The following is a 27778-nucleotide window of genomic DNA, read 5'->3' on the forward strand; positions in this document are numbered from 1 at the left end:
TAGACTCATGCCCATGCGCCGAAATGTGGTTCTTTGCCTTCATTCCCACGTTTGATTGGACAGATGTGAATTTACAACAGCTACAGGCCTTCATTGTCGTAAGGCCCAGTTCGCACGCTTTAGTTGCGTGACAGTTGCACGGCCTCTAAATCATTTTTTTTCTTCTGGAGATTTCAATTAAGCAACGTAGAATCTCAGGGCACGGCATAAATGCAACAACGGAGTGAAAATGTAGAGGCGATTTTCACGATGATGTTGTTTTACTACAACTACTAGAATCCTCTTCGTTTTTCCTTTCTTTTATTTTGTAATCCCAGTGAGGTTTGAATAGCAATACCCCTATTTTGCAAGAAAATACAACAAACTGAAGGATTCTGGTAGTTGTAGTAAAATGCATCGTGAAAATGGCCTATTGGGTTCAGCGCATGTGCGGTGCGGTGCCTGATCCGGAACTAAGCCCGGTGTCAACTCGGGTAAAGCGATTAAACTTGCATTATTTGGATTACCATCCAATCGCGCAGGTTGGGGCGGGGATGAAATGATGGGCTCGTGAATACTCAGCGTTTAGTCATCCGTCAATTTTATGCTTTATTTTTGCTTAAAACATTGCAAAGTTTCAACTGAGTTTTTTTTTTCGCCTTTATACATAGAGGAGATACATCCTTTACGTTGATCGCGCTGGATTTTTCCTCCTTTCTATCTTATCTAAACCAACGCCCATCATGTCATTAGCGGTGGAATTGAATGTTAACATACAATTTACACCCGGGAGTATCAACTTTAGGTATCCACCAAACTGCAATCAAGTCATCTGATAATTGTTCCAAGCAATGAAATTGCCTTCAAATTATAACAGATTTCCTGCCTTCTGCTATAAATATTATAAATAAGACAAAACTCCGTCTAGTTTGCTCGTTTGGTTTGTCTGTTTTTCTGGAGGATTGTTCCGTCATCTCTTATACAGAAGGTCGAACATTCGAGACATTATGTGGACAAATATCCCTGTGCTGGAAAAACTTGCTACGTCTTGGAAAGATGGCTCAAGAGCTTCCTCTCTTTCAGTTCTCTCCTAACGTCCTACATTCCGCTGTAATCTCCGTCGTTTCTCTGCGCTGCGATTGTATAGCACAATGTGACGAAGTGAGATTTCTTTGAGATTAAAGCCACGCTCCATTTTCTGTGCTGCAGATGTTCACTTGGCCATAATCATAAGGTCTTGTAGTGAGACTGGTTTCCAGACCCCCTGTGTGTGTACGAACACCACTCCTCTGTCAATATATAACGTCACTTTGCCAAGTGAATACAGAGCTTTTCCTTCATAGCGCCGATTAGAGATTGGCATAAACAAGAGATTGTTTTCTTCTGCCTACAAAAACACAAGGGAATTAAAAATGTTTCTTGGTCAAACATGTTGCTGCAGATAAAACTAAACATACGAATGTAAAGTTACAACAAACAAATTCGTAAAACATTCAAGACACAACAACAGCATGGCGAAAACTGATCGATAAGAAATGAGAGAAATAATTTTGCCACGAGAACTACAAAGAGTGGTGTGGAATAAAAAGAGTTGTTTGTACGCTGCGAAGACGAAACGTCACCAAACAACAGGAGAGAAGGGAGGACAGAGGGCGGGAGCTAACTGCGTGCGTATATCACTTACCTCTCACAGCGCTTTATACACTTTTATAAGAATGACATTTTATTTTCACTTGTGGAAAGAGGCCTGAATGGTTGCTAAACTCTCCAAAGCAAAAATGAAAATGGACATCACTGGAGTTATGAATGATCTACATTCACACCTGAGTTAAGAAGCGAAAGTCAAATCTACCCTCGCGGTTACACTGTGCGTACCCACACAAGTTTCCGCGTTACAAATTTATGAGAAAGAATGAACATTGTCTTACAGGGTTCTCAAAACTTACCAGGTTTTGTATAAGATCTTTGAAGTTCGAAGGCACGTTCTGAGATGCTACATTTCGAGCAGCCTCAGCCTGCCAAGGAAAACAAAAAGGGATAACTTTTATTATTAAAAACTGGAGCATTGTATAATGCATTTCGAGCGATTTGATTGGCTTAGCGGCCATGGTATATGAGCCATTATACCATGCCCGAAAAATAGACACCATTGAATTGTCTTCTAATTGTTCTTACAAAGCGAAATCAGCAAAATCTACCAATGTTTCTTTATTGTTTTTAATAAAACAATTATTCCACTTGCGTTTGTTGGATATGAGATGATTATAGCCAACTCATATCCAACGCGCCTCGTTGGCTATCTACCATCTCATATCCAACGCGCGCTCGTGGAATAATTGTTAAATATCAAATGGAATAAGAATAATACAAACAACAACAACAACAAACAAAAACTTACTTTTTGCTTTTCAGCTGCCGCCGCCAAGGCCGCTGCTTCTGCTTCTCTTCTAAAAAAATAAATAACAAAAACCTGATTTAGGAGTGTGGCAATGTTAGTTATTTGTTGTGTTACTTTGAACAGCCAAATGGATGGAAAAATTAAAATAATGGTTCAGTTTTGTTAATAATTACCCCACCAGTGAACAGAAACGAGTCTTAATTTTGTTTGGCTGCGGATGGCTAGGATGGAAATGGATTGCAACTTGAAAAAAATGGCCAATTTTTTCAAGTTCTTCCTGTGTTAGTCGCTAAAAACTTATTATGGTTTGTTCTTCCTTGAAAAAAACACTTTTCCTTTCTGTGTTCTAAAAGCGATTTTATGTTAGAAAAAAAGGTTCCTTTTTGGGGTGGGGTGGAGGGGGGGGGGGTGATGTGGAGGGAGAGGGTTTAATGAGACGTTTTGACCAAAATAAAACGAGATCTCCGTCACAGTGCCCCTTTAAGATGTTCAAGTAGTGCAGACTATTTTTCCTTTACATGTTTTATTATTTATACCAAACCACATAGGCTCGTCACTTTTCAAGACGCAAAACAAACCTCTGTTGCCTGTCCCTTCCTTTTTCCTAGAGCACAAATTCAATTAATTCCTACCTTCTTTCAGTGCTCGTAAGATAAGCGATGTTCTCCTTTGCTCCGGGCTGCAGAAATCCACCTGGTGACGTCACTGCTTGGTTCATGACGTCAAGTGCTCGGTTGAAGTGGACTGGAAACCAAAGAAGAGAAAACAAGTGTTTGTGAGTAAGCGTCATTTTTTTTAATGATTTTCTAATGCAGGGCTTGTTATACTCTCTACCTAACACTTTCCTTCACACCAAACAGGTACAAATGCTGTAAAATCGGTTAGCTAACTCACCCCAAAACTCAATAGGTTATAAAATGGTAACAGGCCTAACGTGTCCGTTACCCCGCCCCCCCCCCCCCCCAAAAAAAAAAAAAAAAATGCTGTTGCGTTAGGAAGAGACCTTTCCCGTACAGTTTTCGCTCTGATGTTTCACCCTCATAAACCAAAACAAATAAAGCTATTTGAATTTCTGAAAAACTCGAAGCTGTTCTCGAGCAAAAATTTTTTTTTTTGGTTGCGCAAATAAGTAGGGACTGGCCTGCCGATTCTACAAATTAGAAAAATATACGGCGCGATATTGTCACCTGACTACAGATATGCCATATCACTTAGCAACTTCTCCGTCAGAAATCGGGGCGCTACGCGAATTCAGTTTTGGAGAACGGATTTCGCCACAAAACGTGTTTGTTTTTCACCAAGCAAACAAGCAAAGGTCTTGTGTTTACCTTTCACACTTGGATTGTTGAGTAGATATTCACTAAACATGCCTTTCCAGCCAGAATACCTGGCAAGAAAGCAGAAAAACACATATATAATAATCAAATTCAAGCTCTCGCTCGTGCCATATCTTACACATGTAACAAAAAACACCAACTCCAAACATGTGATCTGTCACAGTGCACTAATAACTTGGAGGCTTTTAAACTTGTCCCCATTATGGAGCTTGCACTTTTTGTGTTCCCACCTGCGTCAACACACTCCCACTAAATGTGTAAACTAAGCAGGTGTTTGCCATATCCAAAAATACAAGCATTAATAATTAATTTCTTGGTATCAATGGGGACGTTTTTAAGCCACTCTACCCATCACTAAAGTAGTTTGTTTGGTCAATCCAAACTCTAGTCCGAATAAGCCGGAGCGAAACCTGCAACGTTTGCAACGTCTTACATGGTTTGTCGAGAGGAAAAAGAACGAAAAACAGGACAATGTTCCCAACCCTAAAAAATAATGCAGCTGCAGGTTATCAGGGTCCAGTGTAAATAGAGCTTTTGAAATGTGCAGGTCTGCTGTGAGTCGGAGGGGCAGAGGGGTCAACTGGCCACGAGTTGATAACGTTGTGGTCAATGGAAGTTTGACGAAGAAACCAGCAAAGAGATGTCAAAAAGTTTAAGAAAACCTTTGGCAGTCAGCAACAACGGTAAAGTACTACTTACCACTGAATGACTTCGTCATAATTGGGGCTGACACTGAGCCATCCTCGCAGAACCTGCCAAGGAAAAAATTTAACGACAAGAAATTGAAAACCGAGGACATAAGAAGACTAAACAATGGAGGAATCACTGTCTAACTTATCGTTAAAGCCACACGAACCTGAATCCAGCGAGGAAAGAAATGTTTTTCCAACAAACTGATGAAATGTTGCTGTGTAATGATATCCTTCCACTCCATGACCCAATGGAAAGGCTCTGAGGACAATAAGTAAACTTAATCAACAGTACATTGTGACTGGACTTTGAATCAATGCAACTTTTGAATTTCAAATCAGTCGTATTTCTAGAGCCATGGCAACTCCCTGGAGCTGTCTACTAGATGATAAAACAGGTTCTTAGGAACAAAAATATGGAGCAGGGATGGCGCAGTGGTGAGAGCACTCGCCTCCCATCAACATGGCCCGGGTTCGATTCCTGGACTCGGCGTCATATGTGGGTTGAATTTGTTGTGGGTTCTCGTCTTTGCTCCAAGAAGTTTTTCCACAGCTACTCCGGTTTTCCCCTCTCCTCATAAACCAACTTTTCCAAATTGCAGTTGGATCTGTCATGAGCCTCTGGCTCGGGAGATTGCACAACTACTCCCCGTGTTATTGACATTAAATCAATTTTACTAACTTTTGAAAATTTTGAAGTAATACGTTTTCGACATCACAGTTGTAAAGCAATGTGATGGTCTCAATCAGTGGTTTATCATCAACTGTGGGATACTGAATTGACATCTCCATAATTTCTCCCAACTAAAATAAACTTATATAGCATGTATATGGCGAACGGTATTGAGAATTACTACATTTAGGGTTTACCTACCTAAGTGTTGTTGATGAGGGTTGATGATGAACTCAGACAAGCACTGTGATAACTTGGGGTAAATAGAACGAAGAATGAACGCGTCCATTGTACCTTTAGAGAAAACCTATCAATAAAATTGTAGAGATATCAGAACTTGAAGCAAATACATGTAACCGGCGCCAAGCGCGGGAAAACGCGTGCGAACTTGTGTGAGCAAGGAACGATTTGGGTTTACTCTCATTGGTTCAGAGATTGACGCAAATTTTGCTAACTAATCACAGAGCGTAGTAAAGAAAAACTAAAGCAAACGCGAAATTTATTTTTTATTCTGCTGAGTACTATTCATGCAAGAATAGACAACTTTGTTGAGCTTGGGTTGGTGGTGAATCATAATGGTAAACACTGCGCATCGTTTTGGGTAGATTTGGCGGAACTAAGTAACAAATGTCCTGAATTCAAAAACACTCATATAAAGAAGATTCCAGCAAAGATGCCATGAACAGAAATTGCTACAAGCTTCACACAAATGTCAAGCCAATCGGACGTCATGATATCTTCGTCTTTCTACTGGACCTCAAATCCTAGTGTGTTTCATTCATAGAGAGCTTTAGCAACGATGACGGCGACGGAAACGAGAATGTCAAAAAAGCAATAGACTTAATAACCAAAACAACAACTCTGCACGTGCATTACACTTTTTGGTGCATCTCTTTGCCATCACTGCACGACTAGGACGCGAAATTTCCTGATGGGACGTTTTATGGAGGACGTAAGCACATGACGACCATGTTTTCTTTCTCTTTCTAAACTTGGGTGCAGTCTCCTAGAATTCAACTCCAGGAAATTTCACCTACAGTGTAAGATTAAAAAAACGCGAATTCATTTTAAAAGGGCCGTTTTCGCTTCCGTTGCCGTCGCCGTTGCTAAAGCTCCTTACTGTGGTGCGAAATGATCTCAGTATATTCTTGAGCTTCCCAAAAACATCACTAAACAGCAATAAAAGTTTTCCAGCATGAAGTTGTGTACCTTAGTCCATGGTTCTAGGATCATCTTTGCTGAGGGGTCTGACGGGTGCCAGTTGGTGAGTGCTGAGGCTAGTTTAAACCTGATTGGTGCATACAGGGGCTCAAGGTGATCACCTAGAAATGAACCAAAAGAATGGACCGATATTGTACCACTTCCACGCCTGGCAAAACACATCCAAGGAAACCACTGAGAACTACAGCATTCACCACACAAATCCACGGAGGGAAATCAGGCTTGATGTAATAAGGAAAATATAACTTTTAAATCTGTGGATGAAATCCGAAGTTATGACCATTCAAATGAAAGCCATAAGGAATACTTTCCTGTGGTGCTGTTTATTACGCTGTACAAGGTTGTTCCAACTTTTGAGCCAGCAGGTGAAATCCTAAAATGTGACCATTCAAATGAAAGCTACCGAGCACTTCATTCATGTGGTTCTGCTTCTTATGCCATGCAATTGTATCTGACTTTTATTTGTGTACCCAATGATAATTTTGAAAAAAAAAAAAAAAAAAAAAAAAAAAAAACTGGCACCAATCTCAGACAAGCGACAAGCTCATTATCCTCAACCTTGCCATACTTTATGCTCCACTTGATTCTCGGTGATTGTTAACACTCTACAGTCAATCAGTCTAAAAGATACTCGAATTTTACTAACGGATGGGAGAAGTCTTCTAACAGATACTGCAAATGCTCTAATGGGTAAAGATTGACTAATGCTGCTAACAGTTTTCATGAAGATAACTAACACTTATTACACTCAATGGATACGTGTTAGTGTAGGTTTACCCGTGTGAGGTCACAATTATTATTAGGGAGAACACATCATTCAATCTTACACATAAGAGGAAGCCAGGGGTGAATCCAGGCATGCACTGGAACAGTATCTGTTAATGGATTCCATGAATCTACCTCTGCCTAAAAACATACATGTAAAATACATTCAGAAATTAATAGAACAAGAAGTTAACCTTAAGTTGACTTTCTTAGCTAATCATTGCTAAAACTTCTCTCTCTCTCTCTCTTTCTCTCTGGTGAAAAATGATTTCTGTAGCTTGGAGTAACTATCAGTGTTAGCGATCTCCTGGATCTCATTCCATTTTATTATGTAGTTGAGAAGGAGCCGACAACCAAGTGTTCTTAGCGTGTTCTTTGTGATCACCATCTCTGATCAGACCCAGTTTTTGTTTCATTTCAAAAAACCACTCTCATGGAAAACATGAATGATTTACATGGTTTACACAACGGCAACGAAGGCAAAAACTAGATGTAACCACAGTTTACCATGCTCTGCTCTCATTCATGCCTGTACTCTTTGTGCCTGTGATATGGACTATTGTAGAGTTCACAGGCACCACAGTCCCCTAATAAGTTTGTTAAGTGCCCAAGAATGTACAATTTCTACTAATGAGCTTGGTTATTCCAATAACTTGATAACAGTTGAATCTCTCCACCATGGCAACCCAGGGGAGAGAGGGTACCGACTGCTGTGCAGAGATGACAGTCATTCCAGAATATTTACAGATGAGTGCAGTATAACTCAGGACGGTGTCTACTAATAAAGAAGTATTTTTGTGTGGTTTACAACTATGCGGGAAAAGCAGATCTCAGCAAGGGCTATGGAAATCCAAAAAGAAAATTGGAGGCAACCATGCATTTTTTTTTTTCCAAAATGAAGCTTTATTATCTCCAAAAAATACATAGTTACCCCAAATTTCCTTTTTGGATACCAAGAGCACTTGTTAAGTTCTGCTTTCTCTGCATAGTTTAAGACCACATAAAAATATCCCTGTATTAGCAGGCACCACCTAAAGGAAACTCGAGTATCTCAAGATGCGCAGAACGTATGCGCAGTAACAAAAGTAGGCACCGTCCTTAATAAAACTGAAGGTTTTGTTTTTCTTGACATAAAGCATTTTGCAATGCTAAATGTCAGTATCAGTTCTAAATACATACCTGCAGACGGGGAAGAATCAGCTGGTCTCTGATGTTGTCTGTAATCCACTGAGGAAGAACTGGGCTCCAGACATTTATCAAGTTCAACATTGCATCACAGTCTCGGCAATTCCATGAAGAACTAAATGCAATTTACAGCATTTGTTACAATAATATTATGACTTTACTTTACTTATTATTATTATTATTATTATTATTATTATTATTACATAAATCACTAATTACAAATTTACCAAAACAATGATAATGAACAGAAGAAAATGGAAACATTTGAAATGATTCTCATTCATGTGACCTGGCCCAAGATTATTAATTTTGCAATATGATTGTACATTCAATCATTCCAGTTGACACAGACTTCATGTTAAAGGTATTTTGCAATAAACAACTTAATATCAAGAGAATTTCAATAAACTACTAAATGATTCGTACCATACAGCAGTGCGAAGGAAGGGCATCCACACCTCCCACACGAGTCGATCATACATCTTCATCCTTAACAGAAACAGTTGAAATAATATTTAAATAAATTAAAAAGGGAAAAATTATTTTGTGGTTTGAAATCAGGCAGAACACATACAGATCTATAAGCTGTTAAATTTCACCTACTTTTCATCTCCATGACTGAGTCCTTGTGTGAGTGTTAAGGTGAAGGCAGAGTTCTCTGCTTCTTTCTTTTCAAGGATTTCTCGCCATCGAATCATCACCTCAAGTCCATGGGATGGGTCAGCGAGAGGGTTCCATCCTTCAAAATGATTCCTCAGCTACAAGACATGTAGGATCGATCAATCAATCAATCAATCAATCAATCAATCAATCAATCAATCAATCAATCAATCAATCAATCAATTAATCAATTAATCAATCTAATGATCAGTCAGTCAGATGGCAAGCCTGTCAATCACTCATTCTGTCATTTGTCAGTTAGGAAGTCAACAAGCAAGCCCGATAGTCGGGCAGACATACATACATGCATGTATGCATGCATGCACGTATACATGCATGTTCATTCATTCATTCGTTGGTTCGTTCATTTGTTGGTTCGTTCCTTCATTCATTCATTCAGTCAGTCAGTTCCTCACTTAATATAATTTACTTACCAAAGAGAAAACAAGAGGTTCAGCCAGGGATGCTAAGTCATACATCTGTAAAAATATATCACCATTCATTACTAATATTAACACATTAAAATGCTCCCAATATCCAAGGTGCAGTAGTAAATCAGGTGGCCAAAAAAGTAGTAACAGTATGTTTATAATGATTATTGACCTTAAATTCCTCATAGTAATCTTCTTGTAAAGTATTGAAAATCTCTTCACACTTGTCAAGTGTGAGCGCATCATCATCCGCTGAAAGGGACTGTTGGCGACACCTGGACATAAAAATACAGACATGTTTGTCTTTCAGGTCACATAATAATATTACAAATCCAGGACTAAACCTATATTGAAAACCAGTCATTAATGTAAATCTAGGCCACCCCCAGTGACAAGAATGTGCTGCTAAACTACTTTAATTCAAAATGTTCACACTTAACAGTTTTTAAATTCAGACTCAAAAGTTAAATCCACTAAAGAATGAAGGGTTCATTATCCCACAAAACAACATGACATGATAATTTATGCAACATACCTATCAATCAAATTAATAACCTCCATCAATCTTTTGATGTCTTTTTCTTCCCGTTCCAACACTTCAGTCAGCTTCTCTTCCTCATGTTTAAGATTCACAACAAGATCTCGTTCATATTTCAATCTTGAAAACAAGGACAAGGAATCACCTGATTTAATAACTAAATCATGATTTCAGAACTGCAAACCTTCTGGCCCTTAAATGCCAGTGCTGAACTGGTTTATGTGGCATTGAACAAATCAATTCCCACCACCCAACACCTGTGGTGGGGATGTTAGACCAGTCTTTAAAAATTAATGCTAATTCTGGCCCTGAATTAGGTATCTATTCACTCATATTTCACCCCTAGGTTTTTGTCAGTACAAATTCATGATTTCTGTATTGATGCTATCCTTGTAACTTACTGTCTGTCCGTTTGAATGATGTCCGTCTCTGCCATATCAATCAGGAGATTCAAGTTGTAAGTTAATTCAGGCATGGAAAATGCTGCCTCAGCATCTCGTACTGAAAAAAGTTATACAATGTAAATTATCCAGCCCTTTAGTTATTGCAAATGATTATCCTTAAATATACATATTACAAAAATAATTAATATTAATGGTTACGATTTTTCCATGACAATTTTTTAGAAAAGTAATTACAGTTGAACCTCTCCACAACGGCCACCGTGGGGACAGAAGAAAGTGGCCGTTGTGGAGAGGTACGGGTGTAATATAACACCTTTTTTTTTGGGAAGTACAACATGTTTATTGTGCTAAGTTCATGCTTACTGTCAGCCTATAATGGCAATCCAATCTTAAATAATATATATAGATAAAATAAACAATAAAACGTAAATAACGTTTTGAATCAAAATGTTGACAAGACGAAACGAGTAAGGTTCGCAACACTCGCTATATTATTGTAGACAATTTATGCTTACTGCAGCATTTAAATGGAACACAATCAAAATACGTATATCGTTAAAATGGATACAGAAATGTAATGTTCCGAAGATAAATGTCGATTATTGCATTAGTTTATAAAAAGGTGTTTTTTACAAAAAAGACATATACTGGCCGTTGTCGAGAGGTTATTTTGGCAGTTGGGGACGTACTTTAGTGGCCGTTGCTGTTGTAGAGAGGTGGCGGTTGTAGAGAGGTTTAAACAAGAGCTAATGTTTGGACTGTCCGCCGGGACAAAAAAATGTGGCCGTTGTAGAGAGGTGGCCGTTGTGGAGAGGTGGCCGTTAGTGGAGGTTCGACTGTATTTTAAAATCTGTAACACAAATAAGTTTGAAAATGCATTATTAAATAATTAATAACAACCTGAAGTTGTTGGGGGAACTTCTCCAGGCTTTGCATGTTGCTGAGCAAGCGAGCCATAACCTGTAAGGATTTTAGTCTCTGGCCCCGTCATGTCCACTACCTTAAAGGCAATGATCAAATATAAAAATTAACATGTTGCAATGTTTTGAACAACACTGACATTAGCAAAGAAATGACACCGAAAACTGAAATTTATATTCATCAGGGTTCAAGTCATTCTTTTGATCTCTGTTTAAAGTATTTGGGATGCATAATAAGTTATGTTAATAACATAGCACAGAAAGAATCTGATTGTATAACAGGCTGCTACAGTTGCTTTCATTTATTGATTACCTTTATCTTGCTATGTTTCAGTGAAATCGATGGTCCTTTCTTGGTTCCTCCTGAGGCCTGTATTGAACATTAAACAATAAAGAGGAATTACTAACCATATTTCTTCTTTGTACACTAAAAGCACTTCAGATCACTCAAAACTCATTCCAAATGCCTCACCTTAACTTCATCTGCTGTTTTGTAAACATACTTTGGCTTTGTGTAAGCACCCTGTAAAAAAAATGTTAGCAATAAATTGAAGGCTAAAAGAGCATTTTATCAAATTTCATGAAAATTGTTATTTGAGATTTCACAAGCCTGTGGAAGAAACAAGCCCCGCTCTTTGGAGTAATGATACATACATCTTCTGTCTTTTTCCACTGCTGAAGTTGTTCCCTGAATTTTTCGTCCTCCTCCTCCTCTTCATCATAATGAGGTCGCAACTGAGGATAAGTCAAACAAAAACATTTTTATTTCATCAAACAGTCAACATTTTTATAAAACAAGTAAGGGAAAGGAGTGAACAGTGTATTTTAGGGGAGCTAAATTCATAATGATGATATTGAGTTAGGAAAATCTTACTAGGAAACTCACTGATAAAAAGTGCTAAGGCTCCCTTATACTGATTCAGGAGTACAAAATATTACTCTCGCCACTTTCTTTTAGAACCAAATAGCATGAGTTTTGGCAATTCTGTACTCTAAAAGGTAATTGTACCATACAATTATAAAAATAAATAAATAAATAAATAAATAAATAAATAAATAAATAAATAAATAAATAACTAAATAAAATGACTTACAAAATTCAAAGCGGTTTGCCAAAAGTTATCAATAGAGAAGGGTACATGAATATTAATAGTAGACATCAATTTACTGTTTGTCATAACAAAACCCAAAATGACTGAACGGAAACTTAAGATGAGAGAAAACACAGGGGGTGCTTACCATTTACGCAAATCACCCAGATGGAAATTTTTGGCATAAATATGAAATTATTTAGCTATATCTTAACAGAAGATGGATAACATGCAAAATGTGTGACAAGTTGAACACATAGTCTTCCTTAGCGGACGAATAGACGATGAGAGAAGAAGATTAGCTCACATTCAAGATGGCGGTTCAACAAGTAAGTTTTTATTGAAAACGAGACTGTGACGTAGGCATGCCACGAGGCTGTGACAGTGTCACGCAATAACAATATTGTAACATCTTCCCTATTTTTTTTTTTTTTTTTTTTTTTAACCTAGAAATGGCGAGTAATAAGTGGTAGGAAAAAGAAAAAAATAACAACAACAACTTTGTACTATAGTGTTCACAGTCAATTGGCAGCAACATGAAATGCGCTGTCAAAGTCTCAATGTGTCTTGCAAAGAGAACAGTTCAAATCCTGACATAGTCGCTTAGCTTCGCTGGTTCTCTTATGATGCGTCCGGAATGGGTGCGCCTAGGGGAGGTTGTAGCGCCTTTCTCTCCTGTAGGGTGTGTCCTTGGACTAGTCTGCACATGCTCCTGCTCTGGACTGGCCTGCACAGCAGGGGCTTGAGATTGCTGGTGGGCTGACTGGTCACTTCCAACGTTTGTGTCAGGTCTGGGTTGTTCAGAGATGTCCGGCTGGACAGAGGGTTCAGCAGTCTTGACCAGGTGCTGTCTGTTGCGTCTGTAGGTGGTTCCAGCTGACTGAATTTCATAAGATCTCTCGTCAAGCCTTTTGGTCACTTCAGCTTTGTCCCATTATTTCTGACCAAGCACAAATGGTTTCATGCGAACAGTGTCACCTGCCTTCAGTACAGGCAGGTCATGAGCAGAGCGGTTGTAGTATTTCGCCTGCCTCATTTGGTTTAGGCATAGTTGCTCAGATTCATGAGAACTTACTGGATTCTTCGGCTCGAGCAAGGACTGTGTGGTTGGTAATAGGGTTCTGGTTCTTCTCCCCAGAAGTCTTTGGGCTGGGCTGCTGTCTACGCCTTGTGTGGGTACGTTCCTGATGTTAAGCAGGGCCAAGTCCTGGTCTTCTCCTGACTTGGTACTCCTGACTTGGTAGTCTTGCGTAGCATTCGCTTGGCAACTTTCACCGCCGACTCCACTTTGCCATTGGCTTTGCTGTGATGGGGTGAGGTTGTCGTGTGCTCGATGCCCCAGCTCTTGGTGAACTTCTTGAATTCATTGGAATCAAACTGGCGGCCGTTATCGCTAACCAACTGTTTAGGAATACCATATCTGGCGAGGTGAGCTTTTAGCTTCTTAATGACAGTCGAAGACTTGGTGTCGTACAGGCGGTCTAACTCCCAGAAGTTGGACCTGTAGCAGACTGTGATGAGATAGTCTCTGTTCTTGTAGGTGAACAGATCAGCAGCGATCTTCTCCCATGCTCTCTCGGGAATGTCATGGCTCATAAGTGTCTCCTTACAGTGGGTCTGCTCAAATTCTCTGCATGTTCCACAGGTTTGGATCCACTCCTTCAGCTCTTTGTTCATGCCGGGCCAGAATACATGTTCGTGTGCCCTTCGTAAGCATGACTCAACACCTTGGTGACCGCTGTGTATATCCTTCTTAATTTCTGATCTCATGCTCTTGGGGATCACCAGTCTTTCTCCACGGAAGACCAAGCCATCGGTGACTGCTAATTCATCACGAATGCTGAAGTAAGGTGTAACGAGGGGAGATAGTGCTAGTTTGTCGTCTGGCCAGCCTTCTAGGATAGTCCGCTTCAGCTGTTGTAGAGCCGGATCATTGCTGGTGTGCTGGCGGATCTCACGAATTCTCTCATCAGACATGACTAGGTACGTGAGGGCGTTGATGGTTTCAAACTCGTCTTGCGCATCTTCACTGGCTTTGGGAAGAAATGCCCTGCTAAGGGTGTCTGCTAGGAACATTTCTTTGCCATTGAGGTCCTGTACTTTGATGTCGTAGGCTAGGGCCCGTACCAGCATCCCTTGAAGACGCTTGGGAGTTCTGTCAAGTGGTTTTTTTGTGATGGCCTCTAGGGGCTTGTGATCAGAATATACCGTGACAGGTCGTCCAAAGGTGTATTGGTGCCACTTTTCCAGGGCGAACACAATGGCCAGCATTTCCTTCTCGATGGTAGCATATCTGGTCTCGGTGTCGCTTAGGGCTCTGCTGGCATATGCTAGTGGCTGTCCTTCTTGAAGGAGTGCCGCTCCTAGACCTTGCCCGCTAGCATCGCACTGTATAGATAATTCTTTGGTTGGGTCGAGGTAGGCCAGCACCGGTGCTTGCGTTAGTTGGTGCTTGAGTTCCTCAAAGGCTTTGTCATGAACAGAGTCCCAAGTCCATTCAGTGTCGGGACGAGTGAGGTCGTTGATAGGTCGCATTATTTCAGAGAGTTTGGGAACGAACTTTGATAAATAGTTCACAGTTCCTCTAAGCCTTTCGACACCTGCCTTGTCGGTTGGAGCGTCCATCTTCACGACAGCTTCTATCTTAGATGGGTCAGGTTTAAGGCCGGTGTTGCTGACGACATGGCCCATGAACGGAATTTCGTGCAAACCGAAGCGACACTTCTTTTTGTTCAGGGAGATTCCAATTTCGCAACAGCGTTGGAGGAAGAGGCGAACTCTGTCATCGTGTTCATCATCTGTGCGACCCCAGATGATTACATCGTCGGCTATGCAGCGGACGCCTTCTAGACCTTCCAGGGCTTGATGGAGCCTCTTCTGGAAGATTTCACTGCTTACTTTCAAGCCAAATGGGAGGCGGAGCCAGCGGTAACGCCCAAATGGAGTTGCAAAGGAGGTCAGCAGGCTTGACTCATAGTCCAGTTCGCAGTGGAGGTAGCCTGACTTGAGGTCACATACTGAAAACTTGCAGGCTGAGGTGAGCTCTGGTAGGACATCTTCTAGGACTGGGAGCTTGTAGTGCTCACGCTTTAGCACCTCATTGAGTGGCCTGGGGTCTATGCAGATGCGAATGCCAGACTTCTTCTCAGCTACGGACATTTGACTGACCCAGTCAGTGGGCTCGTCTACTGGTACGATTATTGCCTCGTTTACGAGTCGCTGAAGTTCAGCTTTAACAACGTCCTTCCTAGCTTCCGGGAGGGTACGAGCACAACGCACGACCGGGATGGCTCCATCCTCAGTGGTCAAGTGTACCTTCTTGCCAGGAAGAGTGCCTGGTGTGTCCTTGAAGGCATCAGGAAACTGCTGAACATAGTAGTGATCAGCTGAGGAGACAGTGTTAACCACCTTGAAGTTGTCATAGTTTACTGTGATGAGACCCATTGCCTGCACTGCATTGCCACTGAGCAGTGGGGGGAGATCCTTGTCAACCACGACAAAGTCAACCTTGAACTTTTGCTTTGTAGCCGGGTTTCTGACGTACACTTTGCATTTACCGAGGGCTTTAACAGACGACTTGTTCCACATCTGAAGGTTGACAATCTCAGGGCGAATTTGGAGGTTTCCAAGGTAACGTTTGGGCAGAATGCAAACAGTTGCACCGCAGTCAACCTGAAGCTTCACAGGTTGTTGGTTAATCTCCATTTCACAGTAGATCAGTAGGTGCTGGGGTTGTACAGAATTAACATCGTGACACAGCTCAGCTGTTATAGCGCTGATAGTTCCAGTGCTACTGTTCGATGAGTCAGAGGCGTAGTCATCCATCACACCATGAACGCTTCGACGTTTACATTTCCTTGAAGCAGAGAAATGGGTCTTTCCACCACAGGATGTGCACAACTTTCCCCAGGCAGGGCAAGATTCCTTTCTCATAACATGAACTTGAGTGCAGAAATGGCACTTCTTTGTGACTGTGCGTGGGTCTTCTGTTTGGCGAGGTTTGCTTTTAGTGGGGTCCCTGTGCTTCACATGCTTCTTTTGTTTTGGAGTTTCCTTGACTTTGTTGATTTCTTCACTTTTCAAAGCTTTCATGTGAAGGGTTGCGGCTTCCCGAGCGCGGCAGATCTCGATAGCTTTCATGAGGGTTAAATCGTGCGTGGAGAGTAGTTCTTCCCGCGTTTTGTCATCCAAGATTCCAAGTAGCAAACGATCCATTATCAACAGTTCACGCATACAGTCACAAAACCCACAAGTTTTAGCCATGTTTCTGAGTACGGACATATACTCGTCGATCGACTCACCGGATTCCTGATTTCGTCGGTTAAATTGGAAACGCTCAAAGAACTCTTGGGTTTGTCCGAGAAAGTGTTGGTCAAACTTCTTAATAATATCGGCCATTTTGTTTCGGTCTTCACCATCGCCGAACTTCAGACCATTGAAAATCCGCATGGCTTCAATTCCAATACTATGGAGAAGCATCGCACACTTGTAATCTTCAGGTTGGTCGAGGAGGCCAGTGATTATGCAGTAGTTGTCCCATCGTTGTTTCCATATTTTCCAATTATCAGCACGATCGCCATCAACTTCGAGAGGCTTTGGAGCAGAAACTTGAGGACGGCGAAAACGTGGTGCTTCGTTGGGCTCAGCACCGGGGGCCTCAGCAATGGGCGCCTCAGCACCGGGAGCTTCATTGTTGGGCATGTTTAGACGATTTTTTAAAACAGCGACTTACGAGTTGCGAAGGTCAGCGAAGGTCCACGTGCGACAGCAGAGATGCGTGGAGCAAACAGCGAGTTTTTAAAGGTTCGGAGGAGAATTGACGACAGCAGTAGTCACTGACGAAGTTGTTCTTTATCCCACCCCGCCACCATGTGACAAGTTGAACGCGTAGTCTTCCTTAGCGGACGAACAGACGATGAGAGAAGAAGATTAGCTCACATTCAAGATGGCGGTTCAACAAGTAAGTTTTTATTGAAAACGAGACTGTGACGTAGGCATGCCACGAGGCTGTGACAGTGTCACGCAATAACAATATTGTAACAAAATGTATGAAAATCAGCTGTAAATCCCAAAAGGAGTAATAAAAATGTATGCTATCACTTTGACCAGAAGCCCATAATTTCAGAAGTACTCCAAATGGAATGATGCGTACCATTTGATTTTCCAACTGTAATTTCCGGGTTTTCCATGTAAATGGTAATTAGCACCGAAGGTGACTAGCTGATTTGTAATGCCCTCGACAGATTCTACTTTGTAATTAGTCAGTACCTACCTCTTGAGGTTTCTTGGTTCTCTCTGGACCATAACTACCCAGAGCGCCACGACCTTCACGCTTGAAAGCTTCCACAGGAAGCACAATACCCTGACCTTCTTTTCCCAGACCCTTCCCAGGTTCATAGCCCATCTACAAAGACACAAGCATAATGATTAGAAATATCCTCTGCAGGGATCAACCTCATAGTGAAAAAAAAACCCCTCCTTTTGATTGAAGAGCAGTTACAGACTAAAACATATACTAATTCTGAAGTGCAAACACTTTTATTATTATTATCATTTTCACTGACAATTATCTAACCTATTTGGCTTATATGTAAAGGTTTTGTAATACATAAGCAAGTGAAAATTAACAATAAAATCAAGCAACATTTTGGAGATGTCACGACACCATTTTCAAGTCTTCTATTGGTGTTACATTGACCGTTTTCTATTGTTTTGCATACAAGTATCCTGGGGATTCTTTTTAAAACTGACCTTATAAACTTTACTCAACCTTCACTTTATTGTTGGAAATGATGCCAGGATGACAACAAGCACTTTTTCAATCTGATTTTTATTCTTAAATCATAAGAACTAGTAACTAACAATCTATATAAAATTATGTCATACATGTACATAACTCATTAATATTACACACCTGCCCTCTGGGTCAGTCAATAAGCATAATATCTTATAATAATTTACCTGTTGAAGCATTTTCATTCCAAATCCTTTAGTGTATTTTTCCCATGAACCAAATTCCCTATTAAAGGAAAAACAAAAATGCACAATCAAACAAAAGGGTGGTGTGATAAATGGACGAGTTTCTCAATAAGCAATTGATCTATTGAGTAATCAATGAAATGGTCAAAAATATTAATGAATGAACAAAACATGTCGAATAGAATGAGGTCAACTGAAAGTAAGGTAATTTTGAAATTAATGTCATGGAAATAAGGAATTAACATCCAGAAAAAATGAAGCTTACCAATTTAAGCCATCCTTAGTCTAATGATTAGATATTAAGGGCCAATCACTTCACTGATGTTTAGACAATGTTTAAGAAAACTTTAGCAGATCTATGTACATTTAAATACATTAACCATACTGTTTTAGTGTCAACTTATGCAAATCATGTTTTGAAGATGTTAAACATAAACTAAAACACAAGTAAATATTCAGACTGAACTGTGTAGGAGTAGTTTTAAATCTTCTTTAAAATGCTGCCACATCTGAATTAGCCTTTGTTTAAATAATCCACCCTACATTAACTCAGAACTTCTTACTTTCCACTTTTTCGCATTTTGTTTGCAAACATTTGTGACCCTGAAAAACAGAACAATAAATAACTACAGTACATCAAATAAATAAAACGTCCCTCAATTATCAAGTTATCAAGGTATCCAGTTTAACCATTTCAGCAATAATAATTTAGTGATAGAGTAACAACAAACTATCTAAAGTGCGCTGAGCTGAGCTGTTTTAAATCGAAGAGTCTTACATGACCATTTCAGTTTTACTTGTACAACTTGACATAGACCTTGTTGCAAAATTTCCAAGCTAAATTCAAGTTACAGGTTCTAATCTAAAGTTTTGAGAGATTTATTTGAGCATTGCAATAAATAACACCTTTTTGCTCAAAAACTGGATTAAAAGTTTGGTGTGTGGCTAGGCAACAATAAAAATGACAGTTAATTCTGTCTTCTATTTTGATGATAATTCTTAGATAGTGCTCAGCTACCATTTTGCTGACTGGTACCAGTTTCCATTGCTTTCCAGCACTTATACTTTGACGGATAAATACTAATGTCACTCTTTACCAGTTGATACAATAATACTACCAAAAAATGTGCTAATATTAGTGAGCAAGTTATGGTCATTTTCTCAATATAATGGGTTACCATACACTGTAGCAACAGTATAACCACCCCCAGTTAAACACCCCCAATTTTACCTTTAAGAGGAAGGTAAAATAAGGTTTTTTTTTAACAGGTCATACTGTTGCTATGCCTATAGTAACCTATTATGTTCAGAAAATGACCATAACTTGTTCACAAAATTAATGTTTAGGCATGTTTTTGATACCGCTATTGTTGTATCAACTGATAAAGTTTGGTTCTATTAATCTGTCAAAGTGCGCCGAAAGTACCTGGCATGGATGATACCAGGGCCATCTGAGTTCACCCCAGCTGGCAAGAAGAAGGCGCCAAGCAGAAATCTTGTCCTCCGTTGGATCAAGGCAGCATGGGCAGAGATCCCCGAGGAGATGGTCAGAAAGTCCTTCAAGACCTGCGGAATTTCGAATGCCTTGGATGGAACTGAGGACGATGCGGTCTCCACCGAGGAGAGCCCAGAAATAGACAACGACATCGAGGAGAACGAGTTTGAGACCGATAGCGAGAACGAAATGGATGGCGAGTAAACGTAGGTTGAAAGCCCTTGCACATATCCATCAAACGGCTCCTTTAGGAACCACCAATTTCATAAAAGTGCATAACCAATTACTGTTGTCGTGTTTTATTACTTCTGTGTCAGGGATAACATGTTTACAAGCTAGGGGCAAAATAATTCAGCAATTTTATTTGTTTTTTAATCCCAAACCCTCGGCTATAAGCCGAACCCCATTTCCTCGTGAAAGGATCTCCCAAAATTTTGTGTCAAATACTGAAAAAATCACTCGGCTTATAGATGAAGAAATACGGTCCTGCAAAGTGATGGAAACCAGTGCCAGCTGCCTTCAAGGACTGGCACACATATTTTAAAGTAGATACCAAGGGATCATTTGGTGTGCTCAATGTTCAACATGCATTTTTCAAACAAAGATGTTGCAGATGTGTTAATAGTGAGAATCTCAGTCCTGATTTATAGCCCTATCTGTGAATAAATTGCCCAGTAAGAACTCACCCAATGAGCTGACATCTTTTTTTATTCCTGTGCTTTTAAACAACTTCTTGTCTTTGACAACTGGGGAGCTTCTTCCTGATCCAGGTCCCTTCTCACTTGCACTGCTACCGACACTTGCTGTGTCTGCTCAGTTAATATGACAATCATTATTTTATGATTTCCTCCACTAACAGGGTTCGTGAAATTTAGGAGTATCAAATGGCCCCTTAAAATTTTCTAGTTCTTGCAAAATTTGGCTTTTACTCAATTGCTGGCTTGTTCATGCTCGTAAAATTTTCGCAATTGCTTGTATGCTTGGATTCTCAATAAAATTTGCTTGATTGCTCAAAATTTGGTTTGCTCAAAACCATGCTTTGCAGGTTATCTCTGTGAGGTATTGGACCCCTATGAATCTGCTTGACAAGTTTCAGTTGAAAGCACACGACAATAACATAAGTTAACATGTTATTAAGTTCTTTATTAAGACAGTTGATAAATGATTTTGCTGATCAAATTTGAGAAGCATAAGTTTGGTGTCAAGTACGCAATCCTGTTTTTAAGTTGCCATAAGTTCTTCTACAAAGTCTGCATGAAAATTTTCAGACAGCTAAATATGCGGAAAATTTCAAAGTTGATCAGAGATGTCATATCTGGGGCCCTCAAGTTTGATCCGAAAGATCTGTGACCTACTGGGTCTTCAATTTATAGGGGTTGAATATTTTCCCACAATAATCAACGGGGCTTACCATCATCTTCTATATTCTTGTCTTTCCCTTTCTGTACAATTCCACCGCTGACAAAATTCAGTGGTTTGGAATAATCCTTTTTTCTTCTGCCGGAATATCCGCTCGGCCCTTCGTCATCATCGGAGTCTCTATCTGCCCACATGCCGTAAATTGCCTCTTCCTTGGTCATCTTCCGTCTTCTGAATCCCAAACCGAGACCTTCCATCAGATCGTAATCTGTGATCTCAAAATCTTCCACTTCTACATCGTCAGCCATATTTGTTGAAGAGTGAAAATTCCGCTGCCACCAAATTCACACAGTAAGATTTAATCAACGGTGATTGAGGGCTTTTGAGAGCTCTATTTCAAAAACAAAAATTCTTCAACAACTCAAAAATCCTTCGAAAACAAGTGTTGTCCACAGCATTGCTGGAACATCATGTTTGTCCACCATCTTTTGCGCAGACGTTATCTGCGCTTACGGTTTGTTATTGTCTGCTGACCGCTTGTATCCGTGTTTCATGAATGAACAACAGGGTACCACGTGGGTATAAGGGCGAAAAGAAAAATCGGCGAGCCGGGTGAGCGGAGCGCTGGATATGGATGGGGGCTAGAAAGCCCCCTCTCTGAGCTCGACTTTTGTCTTCTCCTATACCCCATTGGCAAAAACAATTATAATGCCCTATCGGCAAAAAGTTGCCTACTCTAGCTACTTTGCGTAGTAGCAGGGCCAAAGTAGGGCCCGAGAACGTTAGCGTATGACAACTAGGGGGGTCCGGGTAAGTCTTCTGAAATGGATAGAAATGCATCAAAAACTATCTACTACACTGATGTGAATTTTTAATTGTACCAAGGAAAAAATGTTTTCTTTTCTTTCAGTCTGGCCCTTACATTTGACCAACACAACCGGCTGATGAGGCAGAAATTTTTGACTTGTTTCCTTGTGAATGCCGGGAGCTTGTGAAGACCCAGTTTCGTTGTTCATATTTGCTTCTTTGTTCGTTATGCCGGACAGTGGGATTGAATGATTCACGATGACCGTGGCTGTACACAATTCTCTGTTTCAAATACCGTATTTATGCTTAACGGCGATAAGTAGCTTTCTGATAAATGAATGCCTTTATGCAAAAACTCCCTCAAACTTATTCAGTGAAGAAACTTTATCTTCGCGAAACATCGGTCCAATAACGAATGAAAATAGAAACAACAGCTGAAATTCCATTATTTCACGGTTGCAATCTAGTTGTCCGTTTAGCACACACTCGGTACACTCAACCCAACCATAGCGCGTGACTACGAACAATGAACAAAAGAACTGAAATATCACGTCTCTGACTACAGCCAACTAGCTCGAAACAGCTGTCCAAGGTCTCAATCTCAAATCTTTACTTTAACACGGTAAAAATCCATCAGGCTTTGATACAATATAAAACACAACTACATAACAATATTTAATAACAATAACTACGTATCTTAAAAGTCTTACTCATAATTACACTAAACTACACCTGTTTTCCATGAATGCCGTGTATCTAACTTAATCAACTAAATTGATGGTTAAACAATTGCTTGAAATGATTTAGAGATTTCACTTGCCTAAGACTGTAGGGTAAGACTGTTCCAGAGAGTTGCACCTCTATAACTAAAGCTCTTTTTTAGGTAGTTAGTTCTTGGTTAAGGGACATTTAATTTTTTTGTAGAGTCCCTTAAGACATAGCCTGGCGTATTGCGCTCAGTAAACATAGATGAGAAGTAGTCAGGAACCAGATCATTAGGAGCTTTGAACACGATTAAAGCTACTTGAATTCGACGCTGGGCAATCAGATCTTTCCAGCCAAGTTGTTGTAAACAAGTACCCAGCGTCAGCATCATAGGAGGAGGAGGTCAAAATGCGAGCAGCACCATTCTGCAGTTTTTCTGAAAGCGTTTTGCCGCAATTCCCCCAGACAATACTACAATAATCGAAATGAGGTTGCACCAAGGCATTGTAGATGTAATGCAGTATTTCTGGCGAAACAAAAGGTTTAATTCGCTTTATGGTTGCCGCATTCTGTTGATTCTCGGTTTGGTCTCTATCATGTCACTGTCGTATTAAATTTTCTACGCAGTCCGAAAAGCCTTGCAGAAATTTGAGTCACTGTAATAGTGACCGAGTTTCTAGAAAAAGCGAATCTGTGATATGGAAGGAATTTTTGCAAAAAAAAGCTGAACTTGGCCTGGTTTAGGATAAGGGTTTCTCAGTCCTACCGGCACACCCCCCTCCCCTCAGGAGGTCTCTTGATTTTGGTTTGGACATCCGCCATGCATGTTGGTGTCCCTTCGCGGGTGATTCGTAGGCCTATTTAACAATTAGACGGCAAGCTCGAGGTTTCTATCGGCTGATAGTTGGCGAGGGGCGAAGCCCCGAGCCAACTATCAAAGGCGATAGAAACCGAGAGCGAGCCGTCTAATTGTTTTAGCATACCTCAGTGATCGATCTATGAAGCAAAAAAAAATTTTTTTTCATAAATTTTGATATATTTGTGCAATGATGCATGCTAAATCACGCGCGCTCTGACAAACTGCCGTCTATCGATCGATAGACGGCACCTGTGTAGCCAATCAGATTGCGCGTTACGCGATAGTCGGTCGCTGAGGTATGCTAATTAGGTATAGCCTGCATAGCAAGTGTTTCCGTGGAGTTTGGTACGTTTTTCGCTGGAAAAAAAAAAACGAAGGGGGGGGGGTGGGGAGTGTCTCGTCTATTAAGAGGTCGCGGTCACCCTTTTTTTTAGCACTTGGCCCTTGCAATTTTTGAAAAAAATAATTTATTAATGAGATTTCATCATGCCTAGTCAGGTTTCATGAATTTTGCTTGTACAAATATCCTTGGTACATCAATTCCTTCCTTCTTGTTTACTGTTCTGCGGTATGCATAGTCACTATCCAGAGTTTGAAATCCAGCTTGATGAAATAATTTCTCCACAAGATCTGCACATTCAAGTGAGAAAACAAACTGTTCAACAGGAAATTAATTGTAATTGGGCAAAGTTGAGAATGACTTACAATTTCGAAAATCAGCAAACCAAGCCGTGTGGGAACACTTACGAACTCAATTACTTTTAAGTCAACAATTCTGAACACTGTGTATCATCTATCTCAGCCTTTGTGACTGAGTTCACACAAGTACTGTCAAAAAAAATATTCGCTGAGATTTCCTCTTTTTGTGATTAAACTAAAGATAAGGATGTGGAAAGTCTAAATTTTTTAGCAAAATCAGGACATTACAGTGCGAACACTTCAACTGTGAACGGCTAAGGCTTTTTTGGACTTTTTCTCTCTCTGCAATATAAACAGACTAAAGAAAATTTATCACTCGCCAAGAACTTTACTTTTTTTTCTGATCTAATGTTGTTAAAAAAGGTCGGATTTATTGTTTTCAAGGGAGGTTCTGATTGGACAGCCCTTGAAAAAAAAAAAAAGGCGAAGAAAAGCCCTGACTGTTCACGGTTCTAGTGTCTGCACTGTAGTTATATTTTTTTAGATTACCATTAAGACATTGTTAATTCTTACACTTTTACGTATGTGAGATTTAATCTTATTGTAATTTAAGTAATTACTTCAGCATTGTTTACTGTAAAGCATCAAATGGACAGACGATGATGATGATGATTATTATTTTTATTAATTATTATTACTATTATTGTCATTCTTGATTGCTTTCAAAATCTTTTTTGTTTGTTCCCTTTAGCACTGGGGCCAAACCATGGTCCTCAGGTACTAAAGAGTTCACTTAATTGAAAGAACCTTCCTAAGAAAATGTGCTGTTCCCAGAAGAGTAATCTTCTGAAGCTCAGTGATGTTGATTGAGCCTGGGATCCTCTCAATGTACTTATCCAGTCCTTTTTTGAAGATGCAGAGTGCTCCTATAACAACTGGCACCATCATCATCATCATCATCATTATATTATTATTATTATTATTATTATTATTGTTATAATTACATGCACTTTTCACATATAACAACCCATAAAGGCCAGTTTATATGCTATGATTTGTTGAACCAACACTATCAGAGCGCAAATCATGTGCGCATTTTGACACCTGATTTATGGACGATTTGTGAATTGAAAATCTCTCCGATCCAGAAATCTGTTGCAGTTCTAAAAATCTCAAAGAAACCACCATGCTAATCAAAATTCAAAATCAAAATTGGGTGTCAAAATACATGCACGATTTGTCAGTACTCCAAGACTGTTGGCCGACAAATCATAGCATGATAATTGGCTCTATTAAATATGTATGCTCTAGCTTTCCAGAAGTTTCTCTACACCCATCTGCTGTGTAGATAGCCTCCCTCGCAGACGCTCTTTTAGCTCGTCACGTAATCTTTCCTCCCCAACGTTGGGAAGGAAAGATTGTGTGACGAGCCAAAAGAGCGTCTGTGAGGGAGGCTACTGTGTAGAAAGCTCATAGGTTTGATTCTCATTAGTAATGCAGACTTTGAAGATTTGCTCTTTCTTTGTTAGACCTTGCATTGTAACATGTTCATTATCAAATTGTAAAACCTACCTTTGGAAAAGTAATAAGCTCTTGTTCCATCTTGCCGGACATAAAAGTTATCAGACAGTTTATTTGCAGGATTAAATCTGAGCATGGCATGATCATACAGCCCATAATCACGAAAAAACAGCAATCCTCCTGGTCTGAGAACCTGAAGACAACATATGAAACTAATTACAATTTTTAACTTAAACATTCAAATGTCTCTTTTCTGTGCCAAGCCCTTCAATACCAATCTTAATTCACCAGTCCCCCTATTGCACGCTTCACTTGTTACAATAACATTATTCTAATGGACAGAATAGTGGCAAGAATGACTTCTCAAAAGACAATGTCAATTTAACCTGAAATTTATTTGAAACCACAACACATACATACATATTTGGTGGGTGATGGCAGAATGTTGCTTTCATTGCACTCTATTGTTTGTAGACTGTTGGATATAGTACTTAAAATAAAGTATTCTCACCTGTATAATATTTTGAAGAACAGCCAGCATTTTATCAGGATGGATAGCGGAAAGTACAAACACTAAAGTTGCAATGTGCACACTACATTCTGGTACATGTGTTAACAACGAATCCACTGTCAAGTCACACTGGAAAGCATTCACTCTTTCTTCACTAAAGTCAGCATGTTCCTAAATAAAAAAAGCGAGGTTAAGGGCAGATTTCATCATTGTTAAGTTTATATGCTAAACTGCTGTGCTTCTGAGCAAAGTGACAATTACGCCCTTTTTACACTGAGCCATTGATGTTCAGAATTCTTGTAGACCTGACAACGTGAAATGAACACCAGGTTTTACAAGTTCAATGAATTCACTATTTCATGACTGCAATGCCACAAAAAATAATTGGATTAAATTGTAGATCCTTGTTGAATACTGACCTTATCTAGTTCAGAAATAACTGACTGACAAACTGGAGTCTTAACATAAACATTTCCATACAGACAGTGTTCTTCATTAGTGTATAGACAATCAACTCACCTTTACAAACTGAACTGCCCTTTGAGAGAAATCGCAGGCGTAAACAAAGAGATTAGGGATTTCCTCAAGCAGTGGATAGAAAAGATTCCCTACACCACATCCTGCTTCAAGTAACACCCTCTGATGACCTGTCTTGGTTTGAAGAAGCATTATTAGATGGTTACTATGCTCATTCTAGTGCTCAGTCTAATTAGGAGGTCAAGGGTGCGTTTTTTTGGGAGAATCCAAAAATGGATTTGTGATCTCACATCATTCGGATCATGGTGCATCAAAGAAACCGTCGAATCCTTGTCCAGAGTGGATTCATCTGTTCCTTTGATGCACCATGATCCAAATGATCTGAGATCACAAATCTGTTTTTGGACTCTCCCAAAAAAACACACCCCAAGTTTATCAATCTAGAGGACTTATTGGAGTCTTCAGCTGAGGGATTCAATATTGCATCAGAGAAAATCCTTCAGAAACATGAAAATGGTTGCAGAAAATTCCCACTTATCTTAGCTCTATCTAAACTGGTTGGGGGGGGGGGGGAGAGAATTCTGTGCGCGATGACTTTGAAACTGAATAACCCTTTTATATGAGCAAACGCCCTGAAACTTCAGGACTTTTTCAGAAGTTTATCTGAAAAAAATTGATGTGGTAGGTTATTCTTGATTGGCATTGACGTTATAATGGCAACCATTTAAGATTTTGTAACAGGAATTTTTTCAGAAATTAGAAAATCTCTTTTTAAAATGAAGATCTACGGAAACCTTGCCCGACGTTGGTGTTTTACACCTGCAGACAGTCATAAATGCCAGAGTGTGACACGCGACGCCAACTTACTTCATTGCTGGAACTTTCAACTAACAGCTCTTTAAATTCTGCAGTCGTCCAGTGTCTGTCTTTGAAAAAGTTCGTGGCATTTCTCTTATAAAATAAATCCCAGTTCTTCTGCGCTTCCTTTTCTAACTTTTTCTGCTTGAAATCGGATACCAATTTACTGCTGTCTGCGAGTTTTTTCTTCTCCTCTTCGGAGAGAACTTGAAAGTTTTCTTCGTCCGCCATTACTAATGGTAGAAACCGCTGATCAAATAAATTTACCCACAAGTCT

The 27778-nt window shown here is 39.9% G+C and overlaps 2 protein-coding genes across 2 annotated transcripts; both read right to left on the reverse strand.

Moving 5' to 3' along the window:
* Window positions 1-575: 575 nt before the first annotated feature.
* Window positions 576-21611, reverse strand: LOC146457736 (tuftelin-interacting protein 11-like). Its single transcript, XM_085091622.1, has 26 exons — window positions 21177-21611; window positions 20452-20574; window positions 18834-18873; window positions 18253-18310; window positions 17564-17695; window positions 11855-11935; window positions 11673-11723; window positions 11514-11570; window positions 11181-11280; window positions 10278-10377; window positions 9874-9996; window positions 9511-9613; window positions 9342-9386; window positions 8851-9005; window positions 8674-8736; window positions 8242-8362; window positions 7125-7203; window positions 6286-6398; window positions 5278-5383; window positions 4571-4665; window positions 4414-4466; window positions 3706-3764; window positions 3010-3121; window positions 2378-2426; window positions 1926-1994; window positions 576-1366 (listed from the first exon to the last, which is right to left on the reverse strand). Exons 1-26 carry the CDS (start codon window positions 21430-21432, stop codon window positions 1193-1195), a joined length of 2517 nt encoding a protein of 838 aa, XP_084947748.1. The 5' UTR covers window positions 21433-21611; the 3' UTR covers window positions 576-1192.
* A 2334-nt stretch (window positions 21612-23945) lies between these two features.
* LOC146457737 (tRNA N(3)-cytidine methyltransferase METTL6-like) lies at window positions 23946-27756 on the reverse strand. The gene is made up of 5 exons (XM_085091662.1): window positions 27511-27756; window positions 26686-26817; window positions 26167-26337; window positions 25707-25848; window positions 23946-24125 (listed from the first exon to the last, which is right to left on the reverse strand). The coding sequence occupies exons 1-5, from the start codon at window positions 27730-27732 to the stop codon at window positions 23986-23988; spliced, it is 807 nt and encodes a 268-aa protein (XP_084947788.1). The 5' UTR covers window positions 27733-27756; the 3' UTR covers window positions 23946-23985.
* Between the last annotated feature and the right edge of the window lie 22 nt (window positions 27757-27778).

The sequence above is a fragment of the Pavona decussata genome, unplaced genomic scaffold, assembly GCF_977016875.1.
Source record: "Pavona decussata unplaced genomic scaffold, jaPavDecu1.1 SCAFFOLD_238, whole genome shotgun sequence".
NCBI lineage: Eukaryota > Metazoa > Cnidaria > Anthozoa > Scleractinia > Agariciidae > Pavona > Pavona decussata.